This window comes from Anthonomus grandis, chromosome 22, assembly GCF_022605725.1.
Source record: "Anthonomus grandis grandis chromosome 22, icAntGran1.3, whole genome shotgun sequence".
NCBI classification, from domain to species: domain Eukaryota; kingdom Metazoa; phylum Arthropoda; class Insecta; order Coleoptera; family Curculionidae; genus Anthonomus; species Anthonomus grandis.
Genome location: NC_065567.1, coordinates 11,507,908 through 11,520,834, shown reverse-complemented (window position 1 = coordinate 11,520,834; position 12,927 = coordinate 11,507,908). Strand labels below are relative to the sequence as shown.

The following is a 12,927-nucleotide window of genomic DNA, read 5'->3' as shown; positions in this document are numbered from 1 at the left end:
TCATGCCTCCTTAAAGGGGACCTTGGTGCGAGGAGGATTTAATATCAGCAGTTCGATTTGTTCATCGCGGTACTCTGAGTACATATGGGGCTGCGGCAAGGTTTAATATTCCTAGAAGAACCATTAGAAATCATGTTCAGAATGGAATCCTAATAAAAAGACTAGGTCGTAAATCTATTTTAAAAGAAGAACAAGAAGCTGATCTCGTTAAAAGAATAATAAGATTTAGTGAAATAGGTCTACCTGTGACTCCACGGATCCTTCGTCGATTGGTATTCAGATGCTGCGAAGATAATAAAATTGCTCATCAATTTAATACAACTTCAAAACTTGCTGGTAAAGACTGGCTAAAGGCCTTTATGAAGAGAAATCCTGTAATTTCTAAAAGAAAAGCACAGTTTATGAATTCAGCTAGGGCTCAAAAACTTAATAAATTTATAGTTGATGATCATTTTTCAAAAATAGGGAAAATGTATGATGATCTTGATATAATTAATCACCCTGAAAGACTTTATAATATGGATGAAAAAGGATGCCGCTTGACTATTCACCACCAGCCAACCGTTTTAGCTAAGAAAGGGGTAAAACATGTTCACTTTCAATCGCCAGATCATGCAGAGAGCGTGACAATTGCAGGATGTATCAATGCCCTTGGAATACCAATACCTCCTATGATTATTTTTAAAGGAAAGAGGCTAAAGCCAGAATTTTATACTAATTTGCCACCAGGAACTCTAGTGGAAAAATCAAGTAAAGCACTTAGCCCGATACAAAAGTCCAGGAATGTGCCTCTTAGTTTTTGATGGTGCAGCTTGTCATCTTGATTTGTCAATTGTTGATGTTGGAGACTCACTTGATATAGATCTCTACTGTTTGCCATCGAATACAACACATGAGCTTCAACCCCTCGACAAATCTGTATATCGTTCATTTGAGCATCATTGGGATAATGAGTTATTATTATTCTTGGATCAGAATCCTAACAAAAAGCTGACCAAATCACGTTTTAACATCATACTTTCAAATGTTTGGTCTAAATGCATGACACATAGTAACATTATAAGCGGTTTTAAGGCTACTGGTCTGTTTTCATTAAATCCCGAGGCAATTCCAGAAACAGCATTTGCTCCTTCAATTCTCTCAGACGTACCGGCACCGGATGATACCAATGAAGAAAATAGGCGTCCACCTGAATCTCCTCAACCTGGTTCGTCTGGAATAGCATCCAACAAGTCCGGCAAATTTTCCTATTCTAAATTTCAAAATTTCTGCTTCTGACTCGGATTCGACTGATGACCATATCCCTCTTGCTGAATTAAAGAGACGAACAACAAAAGTCACTTCTTTTAATGAGCTTTTGCCCACACCAGTAAAAACTAATGAAAAACCTAAAAAAAATCGAAAAAAAGCTCTAAACTACAAAGGAACTCCAGTCACTAGAGATCTTTTTACCGAGGAGAACAAAAGTCGTGCCAAATTGAATAAAGATATTGAAAGCTCCAGGGAAAAGTTAAGTACCGAATGGTATTGCCATGGATGTGAGGAAGACAGGCAGGCCGATATGAGGCAGTGCAGCAAATGTCTTAAATGGTACCATGAGGAATGTGTTGGCTTAACAGTCAATGACATGGATGATTTTGAGTGTCCCGATGGCTGCTAAACTTCGCCCAATTAACGAGTTGTGCCATTTTTATGTATAGGCTTTATTAAACCTCCATCGGATAATAAGGCCGATTTGCGTTATTTTTCTTAATATTTATTTTTTGTTTTCTAGTTTCTTTAGAGATTATTTCTTTAAGTTTGTTAAAATTAATATAACCTTATAAGCACTTTCGTGTATTAAACTAAATATTAACATTACAGTCTTTCACTTTATTCAATTTTTTTCTTAGCTAGGCCTTATTCCCCTCAAGTACCTTACTGGTTGAGGCACAAGTCCCTTGGGAAGATTACTTTGACATTAACATGACCGAGACATTAACTTTATTACCTGCTGTCATAATCCAGCAATCTCAATATAATGTTCAGAATGTACATAATTATGCTAGGCCTTTTTTACTAGGTCTGACGAAAGGTATCATCAGTGCTTTGCTGCTAGGAAGTATCAAAAGCACAATAAGTGAAACAACTTCCATTCTACCAGGTCACTACTCAAGGAGGTACCTCACCTCGATAAGATGGGAGTAAGATCCAGGGATTCTCCTTGAATATTTAAGAAAAAGGACCGATGACATCTAGAATTTAGGGCATACATCAGTGTCAACTAATTTTTAATATTATACTCTCCATAAAGAATATTTTAATTACAGGGTTAGTTTTTATATATTACCACTCCCCTAACATTTTTGGGTACCCTCTGTACAAAAAAGTAGGTAGTAAATGTAAAATTTTTAGGGCACATTTTTGAGAAATATAGTTCTTATGTCTATAAATAATTAATTTATAAATTTGATAAATTGTAATTTTTGTATCATATCCTTAAAATGTAGAAAAAGCAAAATATATACCATGGACAGTGTTGTGCTAAAGCAGCACAAAAACAAATTGTATTAGGATCCCTTTTAAGACAATAAATTATAAACTTACTTTACAAATGATTTTAATTCTACCCCTACCCTTGTTAATTTGTTGATAACAGTGAAATTAACATTGTTAGTACCGAGCATTTAATTTTCAAAATAGAACTTAATATATTATACTTAAATCTCTAAAATATCGTCTTACATTATTGACCCGTTAAATCTTTTTTTGATAGCGTATTGGGCTGGTAAATCTCTTTCACATTCTCTAAAAATCAATGAAAAAGTGCATTATTAACAATTAATTTTTTTGAAGGGCCTAAATGGATTAACTTACAGCTTAAAAGCAAATTTGATGAATTTAATGTCAAAAAACTAACGAATTCAATTAAAAAATTTAAAAAATAAACTTAAATTACATACATTATCACTCTTAGCCTCTTCAAAAATTAAATTAATACACTTGCACTATTTCATAATTTTTTAGAGTTTGTGATCGAGATTCACAGCCTTTACGCTGTTAAAAATTGATTTAATGGATCAATAATTTTAAATTTCGCGCCATTCTAAAATTTTGAATAGCACGCCTTTCATTTCTATGACGGATCGGTATTACAGTAGACTATTTTACCGACTGTGGCAAATGTTAATTATTTTAGTGCGGTTAGACCGCATCCGTGATGCTGTAATCGAGTTTAGGGTAAAGATAGTGCCTACTTGTTAATGGGATTGAACCCTCTTATACTTTTAATTACTTTATGTTTTACTGGCAGCACTTTCCATTGCGTCAGCGTTAGAAGGCTTAGGACTTTTCTGGATTTATTCACCTGGGAGTCATCAGCAGCTTTTCTGTCCCCCAAGAAGAAAGATAGAGGCTTTGGTACTGCTTAATCTAGCAAGCCAACTCATCCATCTATTATTAAAGCCGATTTCCTATTCATCCTCACTACTAGCCTGATATTATTAGCCTCTTCCTTGTACTTTTATATATTTGTATTAGAAGAATAAGGTAGTAATTTTTTGGATAAGGACCTTCTCTGCCTGAATGTAATTAATCTCAAATTATATTTAGATCCACATGTTTCTATAACTTAGATTCTAGAATTTTCCCTATTTGCTTAGGTAAAATAGACCCTTTATTGTCTTGAAAACAATGGAAATCATTTTAAACAATTATTAAATAAATAATTAAAAATAGAATTTTAATTTTTAAAATGTTTTTTAATAAACGAAAAACTATTACATTGGCACGGTAAGATATTAGAAAAAATACATTGTTGATGTCGTTCTTGGGAGAGCCCAATTTGAGTTAATTTCTACTTAAATTATCAGAGTAAAGTTTTTCTGTTATTTAGTTCTAGACTCTGGTATTTCTACGGCCTACGTAATGAGAGATAAGCTAATAAAAAAACAGCACCCGCCACGTTGAAACTCTTGAATTTATAGATGCTTTTTGGCTTATTCATAGTTTAGAATGAATAACAAATTTTCAAATCATTTGGAAGAAATGATTGATTCAATTTTTGAGAATTATTACCTTTGTGTGCGGTTTTAAAGTAAGCTTGCTATGTTCAATTTTTTTCTAATTTCCTTTTACCATTTACGCATTCTCTCTTCAAATACCAAGCGTTTATCTCAGCTTCTCTTAAATAATTTAAATGCAAATCTTCTATCAGGATAAATTTTTAGAGTATTTAAATCTTGAATCTTATTAAATTTCATAGTTTCTTAATATTACTAACATCTTTAATTTAACTGCAAGATAATAGATTTAATTGTTAATAAGTTAATAATTTTAAATTAGACCTAAAGAATCATAGTGAAATAGCCTACAGTAAAAATTTAAAAAACAAAGTTTTATGGCTACTTAAAACTACCTAATTTAAAGTAGTGGTAAAAAAGTGAGAAAGGGTTTACGAAGTACCTATTTTGGCTAAAAGCAGCTAGAAGAACAAAACTTTTTAAAATTATATAGTATCTGTAACTCATTATTTCACTGCTAGCCAGTTTCTTAGAAACTTCATTAGGAACTTGCATGTAAAATATCTCATGGATTGTAAGATTAAAATACATGAGAAAATAAATCATCAAAAAATTTGTGATTTGTGTAAACTCTTGACTTACTTAACAGTTAATACTCGTTTGCTTGAAATTAGCATTTTATTATAGTTCCCGGCATTGTAACCATAATGGAGTGAAATCAACGAACTTATTAAAATCGCCCCGCAAAATAACCGTCGATGCTTACTTTGTTCAATTTAACAGATAAATTATGCGATAAAATATGATAACGCGTTTACCTGTTTTATTTACGGGTGGATAGTTTCGCTAAAAACACCATTTGGATTTACCTTTATCTAATTTTGACTGGTAAACTCCCAATGTGCGTTCCTGTTAGTCCTGCACGAACGCACATTTTCGCATCTGCTTATTTATTTTCATAAATTTACCGGATCTATATAATATGTTTGTTACGCTATAAATTACATTAGGCGCATAATATTTACCTGCATATAGACCTCTATATTAATATAAATGTCTGTTTGTGGTTCATACTAATTCAAACACCATGTTATTACATTTTCAACTATTTGACTAACTTAAAAAAGAAAAAAACAGTTGAAAAATAAGTGACCACGTTTATGCAAAAAATCGTCTAACCGTAACATGTTTACCAGAAACTATGTTAAACAATATATGACAAATAGTACACAATAAACTCATATATATATATATATATATACAGGATGTTCCGTTGATCATGTTACAAACTTCTAGGGCAGATAAAAAACGTCAAAAGAAAATCAAAAGTTCATATAAACATGGGTCTGGAAAAGCTTCCTCAGGGAGCTAGAGCTCTTTGAAAATAACCTTTAAAAACTAGTTTTTTTTTAATAGCTCCGGAACTACTTTAGCTACTGCAACCAATTTTGGGAGGTAAATTATTGTTAGTACGTTTATTCTTTTGAACCTACTAAATAAAAAAAAATTACCAGATTATGATGTTCCTATGCTTTTTACATAAAAAAGGTGCTCTTAGTAAAAGTCGGTAAATATCACCGTTTTTGTGGAAATTGACTAAAACCAAACTAAGTTACAGCACCTGAATTAATTATTTTAATAATAATAATAATGCTAATTCATTGCCACTGTCAGTATTTTTTACATGATATTAATTCCCTTTTTATTACGGTTAAGTAATGGAAGATTACACTTTTGCTGAATACGCCGATATGCTTTTAATTTATGGGGAAGTTCGATGTAATGGTAGAGCTGCTTCTCGACTATATGAAGAGCGGTTTCCCGAAAGGCAAATCCCAGCTCACGCACTTTTTGAAAGGGTCAACGGCTCAGGGAGACTGGCTCCGTTAAAATAAAACGCCAAGATAATGGCGCGCAAAGGAACATCCGAATCCCGGATTTTGAGGAAGAAGTGCTTCAGCGATTTGAAGGTAACCCATCAGTAAGTACTCGAGCAGTAGCTGATGCGATGCATGTAAATCATGTTAGGGTATGGAAAGTTGTTAATGAACAGCTTCTTCGGCTCTACCACCTGCAAAAGGTGCAATCATTAGGACCCAATGATTTTATGCCCCGCGTGAATTTTTGCCAGTGGTTTCTTGACCGGTGTACAGAAGAACCTCAATTTCCAAAATATGTCCTTTTTACTGACGAGGCTTTATTTACAAAAGAAGGCATTTTTAATTCTAAGAATAATCATGTGTGGAGTGAGGAAAACCCTTGTGGTGTTCATTTTAGGAGCTATCAACATAAGTTTTCGGTCAATATGTGGGCCGGCATTGTTGGAGAACGCTTAATTGGTCCAATTATGTTGCCTCCTCGTTTAACGGGAAATATTTATTTAAATTTTTTAAGAAATGTACTGCCAGAACTATTAGATGATCTGCTCCTAAATATACGACAGAACTTATGGCTACAACACGATGGAGCGCCAGCTCATTTTTCACTTATTGTCCGCGAGTTTATAAATGAACATTTTGGAAGGCGCTGGATTGGCCGCGGAGGCCCTGTCACGTGGCCAGCGCGCTCAGCAGATTTGACACCCTTAGATTTTTTTCTTTGGGGGCATATGAAAAGTCTTGTATATGAAACTCCACTCGAGTCAGAAGAAGACCTGGTGGCCAGAATTTCCGCAGCTGCTGAAGTAATCCAAAACACGCCTGATATTTTTAACCACGTCAACCTTAATATGGTGCGTAGATACAATAAATGTATCGATCGTGGCGGCCGGCATTTTGAGCAATTAATATTTTAAGTTTATTTTTGTAATACCAATCTTTAATAAAATTTGTTTACGTTTCTAAAATTGTTAATTTGTTGGTTTTTTATTTCACTTAAAATCATTTAAACATTTTATGCCTCAAGGTAAGTAAAGTGACAGTTAATTCATTTGAGTACCAATTTAATAAAGTGGCTACTTTAACTTTTTTTAAACACTTATTTTTTATTTACGCCAGATTTTTTTTTAATTGTTTTGTTGTATTAATAATAATAGGTAATTCATTTTTGTATCTCATAACTTGCTTTTCATCAATTTTCACAAAAACGGTGATATTTACCATTTACCGACTTTTACTAAGAGCACCTTTTTTATGTAAAAAGCATAGGAACATCATAATCTAATCCCCAAACGGGCAGAAATCTTAAAGTCTTAAAGAAATGGGCCTAAATTTACCAAATACCCCCTGATTCTGAAGCCCCTGGTAAATATTTTTTTTATTTAGTAGGTTCAAAAGAATAAACGTACTAACAATAATTTACCTCTCAAAATTGGTTGCGGTAGCTAAAGTAGTTCCGGAGCTATTAAAAAAAAACTAGTTTTTAAAGGTTATTTTCAAAGAGCTCTAGCTACCTGAGGAAGCTTTTCCGGACCCATGTTTAGATGAACTTTTGTTTTTCTTTTGACGTTTTCTATCTGCCCTAGAAGTTTGTAACATGATCAACGGAACACCCTGTATATATTATACATTATTATAGTAACATTATTTTGCAAATTCATGAAAAATTTTTAATAGTCAAAAAAATCGCAGTGTAACTATCGATCAAGTACACAGAATGACAATTTTAAAACATCCAATGGCTATATCGGAACAACCAAAAAGAAATTTATTTTTAAGATTTTTGCAATTTAATATGCAATATTCTAAGCCACCACTTTCTGCAGAGATACAATTTTTCGTCAAGGAAAGGCTTATTCTATAAAACTCGAAAAATTCATCCATTATCCCAAAAATGCTGGTCATACACTTTTAGAAAAGGTAAAAAATACGAAATCTACAGCATCACAAATAATATTTGTAATCTTTTATAAAAGGCTTATTCTACGTTTATGTTTGGGATACGTGAGAAGTTCTTACACGCGAAATTATTCTAATTTGACTTCTACTAGAGCAGTTGATAAACCAGCTTGATGTTCTAATTGAAGAGACAAGCTGTTTTTGTGCAAAAGCTTTAGTGCTTTCTAAAAAAGTGATTGCCACTTTTTCAATAGATTTTTTTGCTATTGCATGCATATCAGAGAAATGAATTTTATGGTCACTAATAATAATCAAATTAGTCGCATCTTTAGCTAGTTTTTCAACCATTTCATTACCTTATATTCCAAAGTGAATGGTGATTTTCAACCATACTAAAGACACAGAAATGTTATTAAGAAGAAGTCTGGAATATATTTTAACAATTTTTATAATGACATAATTCAATGCATTATTATGTTAGAATGTAATATTATTTACACATTTAAAACACGTTTCTCATGTTAGCAGTAGTTTTCACAAGTCTCGAAATACACCGTCTATACCGATTTCTTTTAATCACATTTTATGTTCGATAACAATTTATATCAGAGCCTGCCCTAAAGGTATATTTCCACTTTATTACTTTTAGGCTTAATGCATACTGTGGTGCCTTTTTTAATACATATTTTATTCGATAAAAATTTTCTTAAATTGTGTAACTGCACAGAATTTTAAACTGCGGAAATATTTTAACTATAATAATAATTTTTTATTTGTCCAGTAAAGAATGATAAACACACAATTTCCTTCAAAATATCTAAAAATATTGATTCACTTATTAATTTGCTAAACCTAACTTTTTAAATGTATGTATGTTCTTTTATTTTTATATTTATTACCTCTCACTTTGATAATGCTGCTAGCCTGCTAGCCTCTTACCATGTGGCGAAATTTATTATTCTCCTAATATAGATAAAAAGTTCAACATTTTTAATTCAAATATCAAATATTTAATGACAAATTTGCATCTACAAAACTAAAGAAAAATAAAAGTAAGCCTTTTACTTTATCGATAACCGATAACATTAAACTACTTATAAAACTAAGAGACAAAGGACATAAAAAATATTTAAAAACTAAAAGTGGTAATTGTCTCCAGTACTATCGTAATAAGAATTTACATATAAAAAATTTACTATAATGTTCCGGGTTATTATTTAACTGGAATAAAACACTGGTAATAACACTAACTGCTTATTTATTACTAACTAAATAAATTCCTTTTTACTTTTATCACAAAGGTTTTGTTAAACTGATGACCCGAGTACAACGAGCTCGTTAATAAGAATCTGCTGCATTTTTCGCTACAATGTGCGGTATGTCGTAGTAAATACGCTAGCTGGATGCATTACTAATTTTATTTAAACTGACAGATACTACATTTACTAAACACGCTATCATACATGAGAAACATACTTATTTTCGCAAAGTATCTAAAACATCTGTAAAGCCCTTTTGGGATATAGTGAAAAAGCTACAAAGTTATACAAAGAAAAAATTATTACAACATACCTGCTGCATTATCGGAAGCAAATGTACTCAATGACTTCTTTGCTACTTCTAATAAATTGAATGACACCACTTACAAAAAAACAATTTGCGTCTATCAAAATAACAATGCTTTCAATTTCCCCAATTTACTAATTTTTTTTCTTACGAATAAGATTACTCTAAAAGATATTATAGCATTTATTGGTACTAATTCAGAAGCCATGATGGATTATCAATAAGAGATGTTGTAACTTGTTTTCCAATATGTAGCAAACCGCTCCTCAATATTATTAATTCTTGTATCTTAGAAAATCAATTTCCAGACTTGTGGAAAAAGGCTAACATTAAACTATTTGAAAAAGTCTCAAACCCCAATAAAGCTAAAGATCTACGCCCTATTAGTATTTAACATATTTTGTCTAAGGTTCTAGACAGACACATGTATTATCAAATTATTGCAGTTTCAAATTCCTATAAAATGATACCTGAATGTTAATCCGGGTTTAGGAAACAATTTGGAAAACCACTTGTCTTGTAAATCTTATGAATGATACTGATAGCTAAATTAAATTTTCTTGGTTTTTCTAATAATTTAATTCCCTTACTAAGATCCTGTCTAAGCAGCAGGTTTTAATACGCGGAGATTGATTCTCACCCCTCATAATCAAAATCTGAATTTATTTCTATAACCACTGATATACCTCAGGGATCTCTATTATTACCCTTATTATTCTGATTATACGTAGCTGATATGAAAAATATTATATCTTATTCAAAACTACAACAATACGCAGATGATTCTCAGATTTATACATTATTCTCATCAAACTCCTTATTATTATCATTATTTGATTATGGTGATGTAATCTACAATAACGCAATTACATCTTCAGTTTCATCTTCTATTCAAAAAGTGCAAAATTCCTGCATGTAAGCGTTTTTCCTTTAATATTTGCTGCAAAAGTCATATTACCCCATAACTTAATAATCATTTTATTCTTTTAATGTCAAATAGACGCAAAAATCACATGTACTCTTTCATATACAGAATTTTAAGTCGGGAAACCCACCATATCTAAGAAAACTTTTCAATGTGCATGAACACAAGCATAATACCAGACAATTTATTATTTTTAAGGTTCCTCAACATACAACAGCAGCTTTTCAAAAATCATTTAGTTACGTTGCAGTTCATTTGTGGAACCATTTGCCTCATTTTGTTAAAGAAAATTCTTTTTATAAGTATAATAAATACATAAAAAATATGCTAATGCAGTCACAGTCTGATACCTAATAAATAAATACATATTGTGATAAATGTGAATTGGATTTTTTATAGTTTTTTTTCATTCAGGTTGTGTCATATTCATGTAGTTGTCCTGGGTCAAGCTTACACTCACATTTTCGTTTCGCATTTAACAAGATACACCTTTAATATATTACAGTATAATTTCTCTTAAAGGCTTCGCATTAACCGGGCGACGGATTAACCGGACTGTTTACAACAGCCGAACGCAACGCAATATTTTCCAAGAAATTCACCGGCGAGGCGATTCGGCTGTTGTAAACAGGTCTGAGATCCCTGTGAACTGAACTATAAACGATGTTGGATAGGATTATTTTGTCGTTTGGATCAGTTTGGTTTGTTCTTGCTGTGGGTACGTACAAAACATAACTATTTCCTTAACAATGAGTGCAAAGTGCAAAAGAATTGTGGTTTCGATGGATACACGTTTAAAAGTGTTAAAGCGGATTGATAATGGTGAATCTGTGCCGAATTTAATGTTGGAAAAGGCACTGTAAATGACTGGCGAAGAGATAGGCATTCGATTGAGGAGTTTTGTTCGAAAATTGAATCTGATAAGAATCTGGGCAACCGTTGTACGAGAAAAAAAAACGATTTGCGAGGTCGTCGATGAAGCTTTGTGGATCTGGTTTCTTCAGGAACGTCGAAGAGGTACACCGATTGGCGTCCCAATTTTGAAAGAAAAAGCTCTGTCTATCCACCAGAAGATTAATAATGGAGGCGAATTTGTGGCAAGTGATGGTTGGCTTAATCGATGGAAACAGCGACACGGAATTCATTTCGCACATGTAAGTGGAGAAAAACTGTCTGCTGATACTTCAGGTGCGACAGAATTGAAGACTAAAATTGGTGAAATGGTTAAAACAGAGGAATTATCTCCAGAACAAGTTTATAGTATGCACGAGACCAGGCTAAACATTAAAATGTTACCAGAAAAAACTTTCTGCAAAAACAGTCTGCCTCTGGCTTTAAAAAGAACAAAGAACGTATTACAGTGGCCGTTTGCTCGAATGCAGCGGGAACTCATAAAATTCCTCTTTTCGTTATTGGCAAGTCTGAGAAACCAGGGGCATTCAAAAACTTGAATCCATCGTCCCTTCCGGTCTATTATAAGTCACAAAAATCAGCGTGGATGAATTCAGACCTGTTTAAAGAGTGGTTTAATTTAGAGTTTGCTCCAAGAGTTAAAAAACATTTAAAAAGTGTTAACTTGCCTATCAAAGCAGTTCTAGTGTTAGATAATGCTCCAACCCATCCTCATGACTGCGATGTAGATGACATAAAATTAATTTATCTTCCTCCTTATGTGACAAGCTTAGTGCAACCAATGGACCAAGGAGTGATCGAAAGCTTAAAAAGACAATACAGGCGTAAACTTGTTTCTGAAATTCTGCAACACTCGGAGAGTGAAGAGAAAGATCTTTTAGAAGTCATCAAAAAGATCAATATCAAGGACGTTATCTATATGTTAGCTACAGCATCTCAAGAAATGCTCTCTTCAACGTTTATTAAATCTTGGAGAAAACTTTGGCCAGATGTTGAGAATCTAGTTGCAATCTCGAATATTGCAGGAACTGAAGAAGAAGAAAACAAATCCACTCTACAAGACCTTCAAAAGTTAACGGGTAACGAAGCATTGCAACCAGAAGATGTGGAAAATTGGATGATAAGTTGTGACGATCACCTTGAAAATGAATTTTTGAATAATAAAGAAATCATAGATTTAGCAACCAAAGAACCAGAGGAATATGATGAGAGTAGTGACATTGAAGAGGAAAAAACGATTTCTCATGAAGAAGCCTAAAATGTAATGGAACTTGCATTAAAATACATTGAGCAGCAACATGAGTCAACAGCATTAGACGTTTTTGTGATTAGAAAATGGAGGGATATCGCATTCAGAAATTCACTTAAGGTTAAAAAACAGAAGAAAATCACAGACTTTTTCAAAAAATAATTACATATTAAACTTACGTACATATGTATATTTGTTGATGTAGCACCTTCATGTATGTAAATATGAAATACATAACTATATAAAGAATATTTCTCCATTATTTTATATTTATTATGTTCATATATATGTGTAATACTCTCTTCAATACATATACATATGTACATAACATAGATAATGAACATATGTAATATAATATGTATTATGTATACATATATAAGAACACTTCGGATTAACCGGCCAAACCGGCAACCGGCCAGGTATGCAGTCCCGAGGTGACCGGTTAAGAGGAATTCTACTGTATATATATTTATATATACTGGATGTGTTTCCTCTCCT

General features: G+C 32.5%; 1 protein-coding gene across 1 annotated transcript; it reads left to right on the top strand.

The window, feature by feature from the left end:
• Positions 1-11,766: 11,766 nt before the first annotated feature.
• Positions 11,767-12,438, top strand: LOC126748104 (jerky protein homolog-like). Its single transcript, XM_050457107.1, has one exon. It carries the CDS (start codon positions 11,767-11,769, stop codon positions 12,436-12,438), a length of 672 nt encoding a protein of 223 aa, XP_050313064.1.
• The last annotated feature ends 489 nt before the right edge of the window (positions 12,439-12,927 follow it).